Consider the following 20,140-nt stretch of genomic DNA (forward strand, 5'->3'; position numbering starts at 1 on the left):
CACGACCCCAGACCGGGACACAAACAGGTCATCCGCAAGAAGCCGAGACCTCTTGAAGAAAGAACGGCCCTGGGACGGCTGGTGTGAATGGGTAAGACTGTCTGCTTTTCCATTTCAGGAAAAGGATACAATAAAGGTGACTGTGACTCCTTGTTGTATTTGGGGCTGAAACACACTCTATAGGGAGAAGAACAGTATGACATGATGATCCGAACTAGCCTATGTTGATGTTTTAGATAAGTGTGTCGAATAGCCATGGATAAGAAACTGTGAGAGCGCTCGAAAGCTCACGTGAATAACGCTCGGTTTTTATCTATAGGCGGGCACTAACGATCTTAGTCTTCATGGCGCCCAACGTGACGGCTATTAATTGATTATTAGATACCGGGGTAAATTTCTAATAATTGTAGTTAGTAGACCGAGTGCACGGACCTATCTGATTTCTGTTCCTATTGGAGGAGTCTGACTTACCACCAGATAAGAAATTAGACGTACACCTATCCGAATATAGAAGATCAATTTTTATACGTGGTAAAACAAGAAGCGTGTTTAAATTGGAAAGGCACTTTCGTGGGAACCGAATTAGCTACTCGTGTTCATAGACGGTGCGCTTCTCAAATCTGATCTGGTCTAATCATTTTTAAGGAAGGAAAGTACACCCCCCTTTCGGATAATGGCCAATGCGGAAAGTGATTGGGAGAATGACTTGGATAGTCAACTCCCTTCTCCGGCTGATGAGTCCGGTAACTTGGTATCTGAGAGTAATTATCCAACTTTACATTTTAATCATTTAGAATTAAGCGAAACAGAAATTAAAACGAGTCCGGAAAATATAGCTTATCCGTTGCCTAACTGTATCCTGCTACAGGGTAATATACGCACTATTCAATTCGGAACAGACAAGGCAAGCGTATTAAACCCGGCGAATCTATACCTGAACCATAATGCAGGCGTAGCAGAAGCACTAAGGTATAGGTGGACATTAGAAGTGGCAGGGCATACAATGGCAATGGAGGACAGTTTTCCATTGAACGAGGGAGAGGCTACAAAACACGCGCTGTATCAAGACGCTGAGGTGGCGGAAATAGTGCATGTATCGTATTCTCCGTACAATCAAGTAATGAATGAGCAGGAACAAATAGAACATTTATCGGATATGTTAGAAGCAGGAATTGAAGCTGCCATCCCTGGTAGCGATATTATAACACCACTCTTTGGAAATGGTGTTTATAGGTACAGTTACACAGCAGCGATCGAGGCAGTGAACAAGACAGTTCGGTCTCATAGGGACAGGAGATTCGTGCTGATAGCGTATGATCAAAATCAGTTTGAAAAACTAAATGATTGTCTTTCCAGACAGGATCCCATAAATCCGGCTGAAACGGTGGGACAATATAGGAATGACAGTCCAGCGAGTCCGTCTGCGCCGACCGCAATAGAGCCTCAGAACCATTGCGCCCCTGCCGACCGACCCCAGCCACCCACTCTGACATCTGATCCTGCGGGACGGGTCATAGAGTGTAGGCAGGGAGTAAAACAGGATATTGGCAGGGGAACATTCGTTGTCATGGCGATTAAACCAGATGAAGCCCCGCTACTACCAAGAGGTGGGCTGCTGGTTCTAACCCAAGATAGTCTGAATGTAGAGACAAAAGAGGAAGCTGAGATCAGACGCGCCTTCGGCTCAGATCTGTATCGTAGGGCCAAAGCAATGTCACAGGTAGAGGAAGAACAGGGGGACCTGTCTCCAGGAGACTTGAGGACACTGTTGGGCCCTGGTAGATTAGGAAAACTATATTCAAGGGTATCCCTGGGGCGGATTGCTCGAGGGTCCCATAGAGCGGATTTAGCTAAAATATTCAACCAAGCGCTATGTGACGTGGAAGACGAAAATGAAGAGATTCTGACGATAAGACTTAGGGCCTGAACTGGTAAATATGTAGGTTTGTCTCCTGTGGAATTCTACACTGAAGTAGCGGCAGCTTTCCCCTGGAGGGCTGTATGTGAAAATGTTGTAGTCAGATTCCTGGTGCAAAAGCCATTCGAGGAACAATACCTAGTGCAAGCCCTAGCTGCGTCAGAGAGAGAGTATATGCGTCCGAATGAACCGGAAGAAAGAGAGCTGGAAACAGACGAGGATAGTGAGTATGATGATGATGACCTTTCACAAATGAGCTCGTACCCCCCGAGACAAGTGAGATCTGTAACGCCGTGCCCATATCGGCTCAAGAGCCCGGTGAGAAGTCAAAACCCTGTCCATACAAGGGTTAATGACATCCCAGCTCCAGACATCACTATGTCCAGAGGACGCAGCCCCAGTAGACCAACTACTGTGAGATTTCAAAATTCACAGAAAGAAGGCCTAACGGAAAAAACACTTGTGAGAGGGATAGATAAGAGGTCAAAACCAGTCAGTTTAAGACTTCAGAATACTGAAAAACCGCCTTGTAAAGGGCCTAGGTGGGTGACTACGTCGGGCTGGAACTATGCACCACTGACCACCCACCAGGCTTATGAATATGTAGAGGAGAATAACCTTAGACCTGAAATGGCTTGGTATGAGGCGAGCAGAGAGGAAAGAGAGATTATTCCTCACATTCCCTCGGCCGCTGACATACTAGGAATGGATAAGGTTACTAAACCATGGAAAGATTCACAAATGGCTTTAGGCTATGATTATATGAGAGACGGATGCGAACGCCGTGATAGATCTGCAGAGAGAGAGCACTGTAGGAGGGTGGCTGAAATGGAGGCGAGGTGCGATCAGGCTACATGGGGAACTGCAGTGGTTCCCTGTGACAGCAGGGCGCGTCAGCAAGAGGGACGGTATGCAAATTCCACCCCACGCTATGACCCTTGCACCATGTCCACACCCCACGTGTCTCCTATAGTGATGCAACCACTTGCACTGTCATATCAGCAGACCCCTATCCGTGAGACGGGCAGTTTTGATCCGAGATACCCGAGCCAGAGTATGTTCACAGGACAAGGTAGCATACTAGGGGTTATGGTACCAAAAAGTGAGGCAGATAACATTTTAAGCAAAATTCACACGGCAATTGGCCACTGTGGCCAAGTTAGGACAAGGAAATGGTTGGAAAAACTAGATATAAAAATTCCCAACTTTGCGGAACGTTTCTCAAAACTTAAAGCAGGTTGTGAAGCGTGTGCGAATAAAGGGGGCGTGAAAAAACAAACACACACGCCCGGACGGATTAAGGTTGACAAACAAGGTGAACATTATTCATGTGATATGGCAGGTCCCTTTGACCCTTCTACAAAAGGGAATAAGTATTTTTTGGTAATCGCTGATAATGCGGGTAATGACACGAGAATTTACCCCAGTAGGACAGCGACGGGCAAAGTCGTACAAGAGAGAATGGCTTTGTATTTTACTAACAAAAACCCCAAAACAGTGAGAATGGATAATGCGACGCATTTTAAAAATGTTTACGTATTAGACTTCCTGGAGGGCGTAGGCGCACAGGTGATTTTCTCGATTCCATATAAACCTGAAACAAATGGTGTGGCAGAGAGAGCAGTGCGTAGCGCAAAGGATTACATCAGAGCAAACTCACAGAAAATATGGGACTCACCAGAGGAACTAAAGAAAATGAATGAATATTTATCTCTCCCTAAATTGATTCAGACTGTACAGACTGGTCCTGAAAGAGGAATTTCTCCCTTTCAGGTTGGCCAGGCCGTTTGGGTAAATAGGGGGAGGAAAATACAAGGCGAAGGCATCAAACACGCAAACGAAGGTAAAGACTTCATTATAGGAGTTGAACATAATTATATCACGTTAGAGAAAACAGGTGTTGTACATCCCTCTCAGATCCAAGCTATACCGGATGAGTAGTTAGGAGCGCGTTCGCATTGAGGCGGGGATTTTTCAGTGCCACATGTAACTTTAGCGAAAACGGATGTAAAGTGATATTTTTGATTTGTTCATAAAAAACATATATTGAAACACTTTCGTCCCCAGTAGCTTCAGTAACGGATGCTGGATGCATACATATGCTATATGTACTTTGCTGAATAATGCTTGGTTCATGTCTTGCAATGATATAACCACTGTGTGCTCTCCTAATATGTGGTGTGAAACATGCTAAATAACTGTGTGTGGAAATTGCTTGAGTTATGCTTACACAAACCTATATCCATATATGCTTGCTGAAAAAGTGTGAAATATGAAATGTGCTTAACCAACAAGAATGTAAAGCAGAACAATGTGTACTTTGAGAGAGTTTGCAAACTTCACTGTGCTGTACATTGTGTAATAGAGGAGGTGACACATGGGTCAGGGATGAACATATGTTGCTAAGAAGTGTCATGAAAAAGGGGGTGTGTTAGAACATGTATGTATGTGCAGAGAGATTTAAAAGGCGTTTGCGTTTTGAGTCTTGAGTCTTCTGTCTTTGTCTTGATAAGAATACTCTGTATTCTTTTCTTTATTTTTGCCTTAGCTTGTGTGCTTAGAGAACCTTTTTATTTCTTTGTAACTTTTTACCTCTTTGACAATAAAAACAAGAGGACAATTTTATTAACACCAAGAGCCGCGTCTGCGTCTTTCCTATGGACTGAGCTACCCCCGAAAAGCATGGCCTTCTTGCCTTAGTATCCCAGCCACGACCCCAGACCGGGACACAAACAGGTCATCCGCAAGAAGCCGAGACCTCTTGAAGAAAGAACGGCCCTGGGACGGCTGGTGTGAATGGGTAAGACTGTCTGCTTTTCCATTTCAGGAAAAGGATACAATAAAGGTGACTGTGACTCCTTGTTGTATTTGGGGCTGAAACACACTCTATAGGGAGAAGAACAGTATGACATGATGATCCGAACTAGCCTATGTTGATGTTTTAGATAAGTGTGTCGAATAGCCATGGATAAGAAACTGTGAGAGCGCTCGAAAGCTCACGTGAATAACGCTCGGTTTTTATCTATAGGCGGGCACTAACGATCTTATTCTTCAATGGACACATACCGTACTCACACAAAGACAAAACACACACACACACACACACACACACAGACACACATACAGCCAAATACCTATAATACACACACACACACACACACACACACACACACACACACATACACCCAAATACCTATAATACACACAAACACACATACATACACCTAAATACCTATAATGCACACACACACACACACACACACACACACACACACACATAAACCTACAAATACACGTAATACATACACATACAAATACACGTAATACATACACACACACACACACACATACCCTTTCCCTCTGTTTCTCCAGGATCCTCTGACAGCAGCTCATCTCTCTCTGAAACATGCCCAGTAGGAGGCTATAGTTGTGGGCAAACAGCTGGTGGATGCGCGGCCTCTCCAGAAGACTCCCAAACATCTGCAGCAGCTGTACACAACACACACAACCTCGTCTATGGTCTCACACACACACACACACAACCTCATCTATGGTCTCACATACACACAACCTCGTCTATGATCTCACACACACACACACACACAACCTCCTCTATGGTCTCACATACACACAACCTCGTCTATGGTCTCACACACACACAGACCACCTTGTCTATGGTTTCACACACACACACACACACAGACAACCTCGTCTATGGTCTCTCTCGAACACACACACACACACACTCAAACTCTTCTATGGTCTCTCATACACACAACCTCGTCTATGGTCTCACACACACACACACACACACACACACACACACACAGACAACCTCGTCTATGGTCTCTCTCGAACACACACACACACCCACACAACCTCATCTATGGTCTCATATACACACAACCTCGTCTATGGTCTCACATACACACAACCTCGTCTATGGTTTCACACACACACACACAGACAACCTCGTCTATGGTCTCTCTCGAACACACACACACACACACACACACACTCAACCTCTTCTATGGTCTCTCATACACACAACCTCGTCTATGGTCTCACACAACCATGCACACACAGGCACACAAACAGGCACACACAGATGGTGTGTTTGAGTGTCAGTGCATCTAGTACCTTGAAGGCAGACTCTAGTCCTTGTGAATGTTGGAACGCCAGGTTCAGCACAGTACCCAGTCTCTGATCAAAGTCTTGATTCTGTTCCATGAAGCGTGTGTAATCCTGCACAAACTCCTGCACAGCAACAACAAACAACTTCAATTATCACTCATTCAAAACTCACTCATTCTGACTGCGTATGTGGGGTGTGTGTTCATTTGTGAACGTGGGCGTGTATGTGTGTGTTTGTGAATGTGGGCGTGTATGTGTGTGTGCGTGTTGGTGTGTGTGTGTGTGTGTGTGTGTGTGTGTGTGTGTGTGTGTGTGTGTGTGTGTGTGTGTGTATGTTTCTGTGCATATGCATGTGTGTGTGTGTATGTGTGTGTGTGTGTGTGTGTGTGTGTGTGTGTGTGTGTGTGTGTGTTTGTGTGTGTGTTTGTGTGTGTGTGTGTGTTGGTGTGCATGTGTGTTCATATGTGAACATGGACATATACGTGTTATATACATACCTCTTTAGTGTAGTCTAGTGGGTCATACTTGCTCTCCCTCAGGATTCTCCAGCTGTCGTGAAATTGGTCGTTCATGCTGTAGATGAGTTCACTCAGAATCTTCCCTCGAGAACCACCCAGCTCTATCCGCTCCAGCTTCAGGAAGTCCAGGGCAGAGGCGAACAACTCCTGAACAATACACAAACAATACACAAACCAACAATCAACCCCTGAATAATACACACATCAACAAGCAACTCCTGAACAATACACAAACCAACAAGCAACTCCTGAATGATTCACAAACAACTCCTGAACAATACACAAACCAACAATCAACTCCTGAACAATACACACACCAACAAGCAACTCCTGAATGATTCACAAACAACTCCTGAACAATACACAAACCAACAAACAACTCCTGAATTATTCACAAACAACTCCTGAAGTGTTCAACAGCACGCAAACAAAAAGGTCCTGATGAACACGTGAAGCCAAAACCTACAAAGCAATCTACAAATCCCTCCCTCTCACATATAAGGAACGGTCACACAATGATGACATCATTGACCAGCCGTCTCATGGTGATGACCTCACCTCCATCATGAGCAGCCTCTCCATGATCCGATCTGTGCGGTGGAAGACCAGCTCCGAGGGGAAGTCCCAGGGCTTGACCAGGCGGCCCGGCTGTCTGTAGGGGCCGCTGGGGGTGAGCTTGTCCCGGTAGAGTTGGAAGCAGTGCCTGTAGGCGCGGAAGATCTGCAGGGAACACTGAACCCTCTCCACCCCTTCCTCCAGCTCCAGCTTAAACAGCTCCTCTGGGGTTAGGTACGCAAAGGCCTGTACGTACAGTATACATAAGACAATACACACACACACACACACTTGTAAGTATTAAGACCCCCCACACACACACGCACACACACACAAACACTTTTCCACAAACTTGCTCTCCCATTCACTCACAAGCACACACACCCACACACACAGACAATTGCTCTTCCACTCATTCACTAACACACACATACAGATGCACAAACACACACACATACACAAACACACACACATATACAGACAATTGTTCTTCCACTCATTCACTCACACACACACACACACATACACATACACTGATGAACGACTCACGAAAGAATGAACCTGACAGCCACGACATGGAGCCGTACGCGTGTTAGGCTCACATTCAATTCCATTCTCAGACTCACATTCACACTCATATCCCATTCTCATACTCATTTAACAAATGTACGCTTTGCTGAGATTGTTTGAAATATGTATTAATCATATGAAAAACTTATGCTTTTATGAAATTGCTGGAGCTATGCTTTATAATCATCTAAACCAATATATGCCTTTTACAATGATTGCAGAATGTCTGAATCATGCCTTATAATCATATGATAGTGTGTGTAATTGCTTAAGTGATGTTTAACAAATCTATATCTGCTGCTGATTGCTATGATCAAGAGTGAAATGTGCTTATTGTGTAAGGAAACAATTTCAGTGCAAATGCTTGTGAGGAACAATGCAGATGTAAGTTGTGAATGTTCAAGTGAAACTGTGAAGTGGGTTAAGCACAGGAAGTGTACCCTTTGGGGCCCGCGAGGAGGACGCAGGCTGTAAGAAGCCGGCCTATAGATGAATCACACCTCTGTTAAAAAACCCTGATATGGCAAAAGTACATTGTGTGATGGAATGACCTTATAAGGAGAAGTCCGTGATGAAAAGACGGAAGCAAGTTGCAGTTAAAAAGCTGAGACCAATGCCTGTGGCTCAGCTCTTCTTTTTGCTGTGTGGATTGTACACTGTTTTGCTGAGCGCTTGACGACTTGGGGACCAAGTCTTGTTGTTTTTTCTTTTCTTTAAATTCTTGTTGACCCTTTTGACATTAAATCTTGGGGTACTTTTTAAATACCACAAAACTCGCTTCTGCGTCAGTTAATGAAGTGAGTTAATAATAATAATAATAATACTTCAATTTTTTATAGCGCTTTTCTATATACCCAAAGTCGCTTTGACATTTTAGGACAAGCATGACAAGACAACACTAAAATATAACAAAAAGGGTCGGACAAACAGACAAACAGAACATTATATAAAAAAGAAAAGTAGCAACTAGTCTATTAGTGGAGGGGAGGGAGCAGGGGATGGTCAGGTAAAGGCGAGGTTGAACAGGATGGTCAGGTGAAGGCGAGATTGAACAGGTGGGTTTTGAGGGAGTGTTTAAATAGTTCTATGTTGGGAGCCAGGCGGATGGGGAGAGGGAGGTCGTTCCAGAGGGAGGGTGCAGCGGCAGAAAAAGCCCTGTCGCCCCAGGTCCGGCGCTTAGTCCTGATGGTTTTGAGAGTGAGTTGAGTTCCGCGTTTGAATCGCACCTCGCTTAATCACACCGGTCAGACCAGCAGCCTGTGATCCGGAACGTCCGATACCTAAGAGAGGTGGGGACCTTTGGCACAGAAAAACCTGTCGACTGCGTGGAACAGGTGAGTTGTCCCTCTCTTTCATTCTAGAAGAGAGTACTTGAAGGTGATCTCAGTAGGCACACTGATTGATCCCTTTTAGTATCTAGGCTGAAACATACAATTAAGGCTTGGTTTCATGATGTGACATGATTTCTCTGAACTAAGTTGTATTCTGATTTGCGTGGCCAATAACCGTAGTAATTACTTGTGAGAGTGTGTGAAAAACTCAGGCGTCGAAAAGCACACAGGGATTCTATAGGTTAGACACACGTACGCATTTCTTAAACAACACACACACACACATACACAGACAATTGCTCTTCCACTCATTCACTCTCTCACACGCACACACATACACACACACACATACACAAACACACACACATACACAAACACACACACATACACACACACACACACCTTCTCTATGAGCAGGTTGCAGAACTCCTGCAGCAGCGTGACGATGCGTGGGGGAGAGCAGTAGCACTGGGAGTGTGTCCAGATGAGGCAGAGGGTGTGGAAGAGGGGAGACATCAGCGGCTCCAGCTGGATGAAGCTGCGCTCCTCAAGCACACCGATGTGCTTCTTCAGCGGACGCAGATACAGGTCTATGTCCTCCGCCTCCAGCACGGCTGATGCACACACACACATGCATGCATATACACACACACACACACACACACACACACACACATTCACATGACAAAATACATATATTTCAGAAATGCATAAAATCTACTTTTACGCAGGCTTGTCCATATTTGGTCAAAACTGATCATAACCAACAAAGGACATGAAATATGCAAACACAACGAGCCAACACACATAACACACACACACACACACACACTCACACGAAAAATCTCTATATACACATTGTTCATACACAATCAATGATAACCAAAATAAGTAGTGAAATGATAACATGAAGAGTACTGTAGTGCTTTTCAATTCAGAATCAGAAATCAGAAACATTTTTATTGCCAAGTAAGTTAACACCTACCAGGAATTTTCTATGGTATATTGGTGCAAACAATAAACATACACAATTCAGTTTTATTAATTTATATAGTGCCATTAATAATAGACATGGTCTCTAAACGCTTCACAGAGCCCAAGACCTGAACCCCTAGATAAGGCACAAGGCAACGGTGGCAAGGAAAACTCCCTTTCAGGCTCTAGTTATGCCCCATAGCACCTCAGAGTGTGCACTAGTTATGCCCCAGTTATGCCCCATAGCACCTCAGAGTGTGCACTAGTTATGCCCCATAGTACATCAGAGTGTGCTCTAGTTATGCCCCATAGCACCTAGCACCATAGCACCGTGCACTAGCACGTGCGTGCGTGCGTGCGTGCGTGCGTGAGTGTGCTCTTACCCTGGCTCAGGCTCTAGTTGTACCCTCAGAGTGTGTGTGTGTGGGTGTGTGTGTGTGTGTGTGCTCTTACCCTGGCCGACCCTGAGGATGATGTCTCTGAAGGAGGCATAGTAGCTGCTGTTGATCCTCCGCAGGATTTCAACCACCTGTTCCACCTTAGGGTTCTGAAGCTGTGGAGAGGGACACGGGCTCACACACACACACACACACACGCACACACACACACACATGCACAAGTGTATGCAATCAAACAAAGACACAAACATCAGCAAACACATACAAGTTTGGAAGCACAAACACATAAATCCAGTCACATGTACACAGTGAATGACATCAATAGGCCTTCTTCACATATGAAGGCTACAGCTGATGCACAAGAGCAATATCTGACACGTTGCTTGCTTTTTTTCAGTCCAGCACTCCGAAATCACGGAACACAGAACCTATGAACATGCCCAAGACACCAAAACCCAGCAGAAAGTGTTCTGGCATAATGGAACACAGAACCTTGGAACATGCCCAAGTCACCAAAACCCAGCCGATAGGGTTCTGGCATAATGGAACACAGAACCTTGGAACATGCCCAAGACACCAAAACCCAGCGGATAGAGTTCTGGCATAATGGAACACAGAACCTTGGAACATGCCCAAGACACCAAAACCCAGCGGATAGAGTTCTGGCATAATGGAACACTTCTATGCTCTTTATTTGGCTGCTGGCTGTGGAAGTATTTTCCCCAAAGAAACAAACCCGTTCACTAGTTATGCGTTAGTTTGATGTTATTGTTGTTGTGGCACAGGTCATTCATCAGGCCAGTCTGAGCCTACTTCCAATACCGTAATGCACGCACACACACACCGTAACGCACACACCGTAACGCACACACCGTAACGCACACACCGTAATGCACACACCGTAAAGCACACACCGTAACCCACACACCGTAACCCACACACGCAGATGCGCGCACACACACACACACACACACCCACACCCACACACACACACACACATACCTGTTTCTGAATGCCGAGCAGGTTCTCCCTCTGTGCCGCCCAGAACTGCAGCTCCGCGCTCGGCCCCGGGTGTCCTCCCTGGCGCAGGACATGCGTGGAGTCCCGCTGCAGCACAGAACCCATCTGCTGCGTCCACTGGATCACCATGGTCTCAATGGAGTAGAGCAGAGCCCGGTCCATTGGGCTTTCCTCAGGACTGCGGCACACACACACACACACACACACATACACACAAACTAGTACATTTACATTTACATTTAGTCATTTAGCAGACACTTTTATCCAAAGCAACGTACAAGGGAGAAAATAATCAAGCTACGAGCAATAGAGACCTAATGTAATAATAAATACTATTTTAGTAGTAATAGTAGTACTAGTTGTAGTTGTTCTTATTATTGTTTTGTTATATGATATATATATGTATAATATTATATATATTATATGTTCTTGTTAGTTTGGAAAGATATGTGTTTGGAAAGATAAATAATAGAGAAATAATAAAAGACACTCTATAGTATACTCTATACTCTACTTGAATTGATTCTTGTTTCCATTACCTTACAAATGTGTAAAATCAGAACATACCTGAGTTCCTGCTGATCGGTGCGCTCCACACACAGAGGCAGAGGGAGGATTGTGCGTCCCTGAGCTTGACCTCTGAGGGTCACCACTCGACTCTTCAGCTTCTCCATGTGTCTCCGCAGATCCTCAGCCAGCACCCTCGGCCAGCCCCCATGGTTCCCTGGGTTGGTCAGAACAGACACCAGCACCTACACACACACACACACACACACACACACACACACACACACACACACACACACACACCACCATGGTCCCCATGGTTATTCAGAATCAGCACCCACACACACCACAAACACATGTGCACACACAGTAGCTACACACACCACACACAGATGTGCACACACAGTAGCTACACACACACACACACACATGTGCACACACAGTAACTATGCACACACACACACACACACACACTCACACACACACTATTGTTCCCTGAGTTATTCCAGACTGACACCCGTATCAACACACATGCACAGCGCCAAGACAAACACATACACACACACATGTGCCCACACAGTAGCTACACACATACACAGGCACACACACACACACACACACACACACACACACAGGCACACACACACATACACACACACACACACATGTGCCCACACAGTAGCTACACACTTCTTCAGAGTGGTTACCTCAGAAATGAGGACAGGGGCGTGGTCCATGGGGTATCCTGACACCTCCCCCAGTCGTAGCTCCGTACGGAAGCCTGTTTTGGACACTTTGGACTTCTTCTTTTTGAGCACACACAGGATCTTGGTTCTCCAGGGAGGAGAGGTCTTCAGAGGGGCACAGACATTCGGAATGCTTTCAAATGCGAAAGCACTGGAAATAAGTGGCAACTTATTTCAACACAAACACACCGTCAGAACTGGTCGAGGAACAAATACAGGGAAGGTTTCAATCATTTCAAGTGAGGAAAGATGTGTAATTATAAAATAAGTATCAAATATTTTAACCTCGACAAAAAACACTGGCCTTACATCACAGCATGTTTTAAAATATAAGTGTATAACGCCTTATTCACACCGCTGACATTTCTGCTACTGCCAGCCCTATCTTTCTGCATTGAGTTGGCCTTTGATAATGGCCGTCAATACACAATCTGTTTTGCATCATCCATTGTTGATGAGCAGTTCCCTTTAAGACCAGAAAGTTGTCCAGTTGTATCAGTCACGTGATTGCCCTCATTCAGAGCCAGGACGAGAGAGAGAGTGCCACAATAAACTACTCACTTATCGATTTAATGTAATTATAGGGTTTCTACATAGTACATATATAGCTTCCACTGTCCCATTTCATAACCTGCAATTGATAAAATGGTTAAACATATAATATTATACTGTATTTCTGTCATGTCTGTCCACACATCGAAACTGTAGTAAAAGGTGTCCGTTTATGTAATGTTGCTAGTATGATGTCAATTTGACTATTAAACATATTTTTTGCAGAGGACCGCCTTCCTGACGCGTGAAAAATAGGCTCCACACCGAAACTCTTGTGGCACATACAGGCAGTGTGCGGGCCCTAACCTGTTAACATGGGCGCAATCGCAACGCACACGCAAAGGCCTAAAATATTTAATATTGTTTGAAATTACATATGTGCTTTGCTGATGGATAATAATTGTAATAATAATAATTGTCAGACTTTAATCGCACAAGCGACACACTGCAGCACACACGTGAATACATGGAGGCGACACAGGACACACACACACACACACACGCACACGCAGGCCTGAGGTCGTAGTGAGTGTCGTAGTCTCTGCTTTTTCCCATCCCGGACTGTCCTTCCTCTAGGACCCCAGGAGCAGTGCAGCTTTTAAGCGCCCGGGGACCAGGTGAGGTGAACCGTCTGTCGTGGTCAAGGACGGACGAAGAGTGTTCTGTTCTTTTTGCATGTTTTTTCTGTTCAGCCGGCGTGTAAGACTTCTATTTATGTGTCAATGGGTGAGGATCATCTGAACGCCTCCTGTAGAAGCCCAACAGGTGTGTGTGTGTGTTACCGCGTCCTTATGGCGGGCGCAACAGACTTTCTTTGCACTTTAACCACCTGCAGCAACTTTTACATTCATGATTCATGATTACCACGTATCATTCGGAACTGGTTTATCTCAGCGGGCGTAATTAGAGACAGATGGGTACACCCAAACCATATTGCTGAAACCGCGTCAAACATTTCATTCACGCTCTTTAATTTGCCGTTGTAGAAAGTCTTCCTGTTAGCGCACAATTGTTGTTCAGATAAATCTCTGAGATATTACGTTGGCTTTGTATGCAGCATGTGGATGACTGCTGTATAGTGTTCATACCGTGTTTGTTCAGCCAACAACTCTGAGTTTTTGTCGTCATAGCATCTTCTCTATGTTCGTAGAAAGTTTTATCCTAGGACGTCCATGTGGTTTGGTCAGGTTCGCGAGGATCATGGTTGTGTGATTTTTGTCTTTATGCTGCCTTTTTGTGCCTATCCTAAAGACCTTCAACACTTTACCCTTTGACAGTGTGTGTGTAAGTGTTTGTGTGTGTGTGTGTGTGTGTGTGTGTGTGTGAAAGAGAGTGAAATTTATCTTGTTTCTGAGTGATGCTGATAAATGCTGATAAATGTTGCATATTCCGTAATCCTGCTCAGTTTTTGTACATGTAGCATTGTCAAATGAAAAGAAAAGCACAATACAATATTCAGCTGTCACTTTTTCAAACATTTAAAGAGAAATGAATGTAATAACTTTTCCAAGAGTAATGCTTTGCAAAAAATTGGTAAAATAATATACATGTTAAATCTAAATGTTAAATGCTTAATGTTACATTTTCAATCCTCATGTCAGACTTCAAAACTGAATACAACAACACATATATGGCAATTGGCTATGTTCCCATTGAGTCACAATTATGCATTACTGCAGAACATTACTCTTGGATAAGTTATTGCATGAATTTACATGAATTTCTCTTTAAAAAAAAATTCAAAAGTGACAGTTGAATATTGTAGTACTTTTTATTTTCATTTGACAAAGCTAAACGTTCAAAAACTGAGCAGGATTATATTATGTGCAACATTTGTCAAACGGCACCCCATATTTGTACGTTTTCCTTACCCTCTCATACATGCATTTTATGTGTTTGTGCATCTTTGTATTCCTGGATGGCTGTATGCATGTGTGTGTGTGTTTATGAGAATGTGTGTATATGTATGTGTGTGTGTGTGTGTGTGTGTGTGTTTCCACGCATGTGTGTGTTCAGCTGCAGCCACGCATGCCAACACAGGACGGCCTCTTACCTCTGCGTCCCCCGCGTGCAGCGTCCCCCCCGGCCCGGAGAACAGGATGAGTCTGTCGTTCCAGCTCTGGTCCAGGAAGTCCAGCAGCACGTGCTGGTTCTCCTCGGCTCCGATGAAGCGGTTCCACTTGTCCGTCTTCAGACGCAGAGCGCTGAAGGCCTGCTCTCTCAGGAAGTCCACCCTCTCGTCCGACACCGCACTCACCTTCAGAGGCTCGGAGGGCACGCGGACGCTGCTGCTAACCTCCGCCATGGCTGCTTGGAGAGAAAGAGAGAGTAGGAGAGAGAAAGAGGGAGAGAACAGGAGAGACGGATAGAAAGAGAGAAGAAAGCGACAGAGAGCCAAAACAAAAGCAAGCGTACTGTAAGATTATATTTCTATTGAGTCAGTTATGCTCTCTCTCTCTTTCTTTCTCTCTCTCCATCTCTCTCTATTTCTAAAACATTACTTTAACACATTTACCAGACCCGCATAACCCCTCTCACCTGTGAAACAGGTAACAGCCAAGTGTTTCTCTCTGCCTTCTTCCCTCTACTTACTCATAGATGATCAAGGGAACTGATAGCCTCGCGGGGAGGTGACCAATCACTATAGCAACGGCCAAGGTAGTTCTCTGTGTTACTGTGTGAGCCAGGGGGCATCTGCCGTGCACGAAATTTAACACCACCTACCTGAACGCACACACACACAGAGACACGCACACACACACAGAGACAAACACACACACACACACTTTTACCACCCAGCCTGGTCTGCCCCGCCCCCTGCTATCAGTGCTCTCTCTGTTTACACAGCTGGGTAGCAGAGTCTGCGCAGGTGCCTGCAGGTGTGTGAAATGGTGGCTTAATGAGCTCCACCATATGAGGGCCATGGTGCAGGGTGCATGACGCTCTCTCTCCTCTACGCGTCGTTTATGTTTGTCTGTTTGGACCTATGTACACCCATTAGACACCCGCTTGCACTACACTTTTATTGCAATTATACTGAATTTTCTATTATACTTCAATAAATGTTCTTTACTTATTATAACCTTGCATGTGGAACTCCCTTTCATGTTCATGCATAGAGCCGTGCATGTAACAACACACACACACACATGCACACACACACACACACACACACACAGAGACACACACACACACACACACACACACAGACACACTCACACACACACACACACACACGCACACGCACAGCTCCCCCGGCTGATTAAACTTTAGTGACACACCATAATAGGGAACCAAAGAAAAAAGCCTCTTGAATGCAATTATTTTCCCCATGTGTATACATAAATATACACACACACACACACACACACACACACACACACACACATATACATATATATATATATATATAAATATATACATACACATATATAACATACTGTACATACATACTTATATACATACATACATACTTATATACATACATACATGTAATATATGACACTGTGTCGTCCCAAGATGCACTCATTGGTATTAGGCGGCCCCAGAGCCATGTATTAGATTCTCTCGGTACTGTTACTGCTCCGTGGTCAGTTGCACAGATCACGCTCCCTAAAATATGCCTTTGAAGCACAAGCAGCTGATCGGGGCTGGTTGATACTGAAATAATCAGAATTTAAGGTTCAGAGTTACAGTTATAATGATATACCATAGTAAATAATTCAATGCATCTTATATCTAGTTGTAATCGGCTTTTATTTGAACTTAGGGATCAAATGTACGACTTCTGGTGTGTATTCTGTGTGTGTAAGACCTCTGTGAGTGGATCACCAGCATGGTTCTGTTCGTTCCGTTTGTGCTGACCTAAGAGGAGTCCACTGAGAAGCTGGAACCGATGTGTCTTGGAACCTGTCCCCAAAATTCTGTACATGGACGTGAGTGTTGCAGTGTGCAGGGAGACTTTGTTCCAGCTTTGGGTGGACACTGGGATGGTTGTGCGTCTGGACATCTTTCACTGGATCCACCGGTTAGATGCAACCATTCACACAGAGTCTCACTCCAATACGCTGTGTTCAAGTCTGCTAGCTGGGGCAGTGCTGGCCTACAACCCCACAGACCTGGAGCTGCAAATCAAGGCTGTCAGAGCCAGAGACCCGGAAACGCTGAACCCTCTCTCAGATGAGGATGTGGATGTGGACCGCCATCACATTTTCAGGGAGCAGCTGAAACATCTCGCATGAACATAACACACTGTATGTATGTTTGAGTGTGTGTGTGTGTGTGTGTGTGTGTGTGCGCGCGTGTGTATTTACAGACGCCATTGATGAGATGTGGGGAGGACAGTAGCGACACCTGGAGTGCATCCAGGATCCACCAGACATGCACGTGTATAGGGTGGCACATACCACATCCATCAACAACGTGGACGTGCCCTTCTACCAATGTCTGCATGGATGCAACAGCCTGGAAGGATTCCACAAAGCTCTTCTGAACATGATTCCAGGTACAACAAGTGTAGTCTGTATATGTATAACTGTGCAGATCTGCAGGTTTACCTGATAAGTGGCATTGAACTCAGACAGGAGCTAGGATGCTGTGTTTGGTTCCAAAGGACGGCACCCCAGAATCTACTCGGCGCCGCTGATTAGCCGCCTCAACACCCGCTGTCAGCAGCTCTTCAGGGAGACTGTGGAGGAGAACCTCTGGGCCCCTGCTGATGTACCATCTGAGAATTGCACAGACATTTCTGTGCCCCCCAGCATCATCCGTTCCTTGTGAGCTGGTGTTTTCTAAAGCAGGAGAGAAGCCTGAAAATGGTGGCGCAAGAAGAAAAAAAGGGTTTCCCTCATGTCACACAAGCACATCCACTGCCTAGTTCAACAAATCACGTTCACCACCTTTTCTCTGAAAAATCACAATCCCTGCCCTGCACTTTCACTGCCCTGCTGACAAGTTGTCCAAAAGCACTCTCACTGCCCTTTGTTTTACAAAAGCACTGACCAGTTATCCAAAATCACATACAGGTTACGGGAAAGATAATAAGCAGATGCTTTTATCCAAAGCAACGTATTAAAACTCATATGCTCAGTAATCGAAACTGGATCGCACGTATGTGGCTAGTTAAACTGAAGGGTTTTAATTTCATTATGGAAGTACATTGAGCATAACTGCTTAAAATGAACAAATTGATCACTGGATTGCTCTGGCCTGTCCTTTTGGATGGGGTACTGACTGTACAGCTCCCACATCTCCTGAAAGGTGTGATCCTTAACACTACTGAGTCCGAGCCTGTTTTTCACTCTCTTAGGTAGTCTGCCATGCCTTGATATTTTTGTTTTATTTCACCTAACTAAAAACATTGAGGCAAAAGTGGCATGTATGATTATATTCTAGAATACCTCAGCAATAATAACATGGGAATGAAAGGAATGTAGTAAAAAAAGATTCTAAACAAACCCTTACAAAAACATACTTTCAGAGGTGCACAGACTTTGTACAAAAAATACATTGTAAAGATTTTGGAGAAAGGCTTTTGAACTCTGAACTTTGTAAACATAGGTGTTAGTTTTACAAAGGTGAGTTTAGCATTTAGAAAGTGTGTGTGGTTTCACTACTATATATTTATAATTTTAGAGTGACCTGTACCTCTTCAAAACTAGTGTCCCTACAAATGCATATTGATGAGTTAGGTGTAAACACACCTGGGACACCTGGGACACCTAGGGTGTGCTTCGTGTTTTTTTTTGTTTTTTTACCTTTCCTGTGGACGAGGAGCTTTCCTATGGGTAGTCGCCATGCTTCCTCGGACAAAGATATCCGTTTCTTCACCAGGTAAGGCAACTTCAGCCTTTTTACTAAAGGTAAAAAGTACCAAGGAAATGTCTCTAATGTTACCTAGATTGTAGAGGACAGTGTATTGGGTACGTGGCTACGTGTAGACTAAAATTAAGAATGTTGGGTAAGCTACTTGGAAAATGTAGTGAGCTAAGCTACCAGTAAATGTAGCAAGCTAAGATACACAAACACAACAAAAGTAGCTCGCTACATGAGAAGCTACAGGTTGAATCGACATCACATGGTGTCAGTCAACATGCCAAGATACTTGTTTTATTTTCAAAAATCATGCCAGGTAAATTCTTCTGTGGTTAATATCAGGATAAGGTCTACCGGTACCTGCTATGTTAGTGAAATTCATAACAAAAGATAGTCGGGAATGCATCACATTTGTTTACAACTTAATAAAGTTGAATAACTTTAAAATGGGAATATCTACAAGATGCACACCTCTTCTGTTTCCCTAGGTTTGCATCACATGACCTGCTCATCCGTCCAGTCAGTCGGATCATCACATCATGAGGCTCAGTGAGGATTTGGATACCCCAGGAGCAGATCCAGGAATATTTTCAGATGAGCTATGTGCCCTGATGTGGCAGACTTCACGGAACTTGGTTGAGGTGATGCAGGACCACCAAAGCTGGTGCCACTCTGCACATGAACTCTGTTCTTTTGTAGTTTCTTCAATTTTGTGGGCTGTCTCCAGAGGTGTTTTAAGGGATGCCATGTGATGGTGTTGTTGTAGTGTGTAGATGAAAGAACAGGTAGAGGGCCAAAACCTGTAATCACAGAGTGGCAGCTGTGGGGGTGATGGGGCATCTGAGTGTGGGCAGGTTTCTGGGCACTGCCTTGGTTGGCATTTGGTAAGACAGCACGCTGCCCTCTTTAACAGGCTGAACACAGAGTCTACCAGCAGCACGTCACGGGAGATGGCCATAGTTGTGATCATGGGCACCAGATAACCCCAACATTGAGACAAGAGGGTTCAGGCAGAGGTGATTGTGACTCCTCTATACAGGTTACTCCTGTGATTTATATAATAATAAAACTCTTATAAAACCAGAGAGACTTATTGTTTGTT

At 44.6% G+C, this 20,140-nt stretch overlaps 1 protein-coding gene across 1 annotated transcript in view; it reads right to left on the reverse strand.

The window, feature by feature from the left end:
- The window catches only part of dnah9l (dynein, axonemal, heavy polypeptide 9 like), a 63,584-nt gene extending 47,684 nt beyond the window's left edge, over nucleotides 1-15,900 (reverse strand). The window contains exons 1-11 of the mRNA XM_031558394.2: nucleotides 15,817-15,900; nucleotides 15,278-15,531; nucleotides 12,634-12,777; nucleotides 11,987-12,171; nucleotides 11,402-11,597; nucleotides 10,455-10,554; nucleotides 9,429-9,640; nucleotides 7,129-7,371; nucleotides 6,550-6,717; nucleotides 6,059-6,175; nucleotides 5,270-5,407 (exon numbers count right to left, since the gene is read on the reverse strand). Of these exons, the coding sequence (XP_031414254.1) occupies nucleotides 5,270-5,407; nucleotides 6,059-6,175; nucleotides 6,550-6,717; nucleotides 7,129-7,371; nucleotides 9,429-9,640; nucleotides 10,455-10,554; nucleotides 11,402-11,597; nucleotides 11,987-12,171; nucleotides 12,634-12,777; nucleotides 15,278-15,531; nucleotides 15,817-15,820 (1,761 nt within the window). The 5' untranslated portion in view covers nucleotides 15,821-15,900. The remainder of the gene's footprint in view (nucleotides 1-5,269; nucleotides 5,408-6,058; nucleotides 6,176-6,549; nucleotides 6,718-7,128; nucleotides 7,372-9,428; nucleotides 9,641-10,454; nucleotides 10,555-11,401; nucleotides 11,598-11,986; nucleotides 12,172-12,633; nucleotides 12,778-15,277; nucleotides 15,532-15,816) is intronic.
- Between the last annotated feature and the right edge of the window lie 4,240 nt (nucleotides 15,901-20,140).

Source organism: Clupea harengus, chromosome 21 (genome assembly GCF_900700415.2).
Source record: "Clupea harengus chromosome 21, Ch_v2.0.2, whole genome shotgun sequence".
In the NCBI taxonomy this organism is placed as follows: Eukaryota; Metazoa; Chordata; class Actinopteri; order Clupeiformes; family Clupeidae; genus Clupea; species Clupea harengus.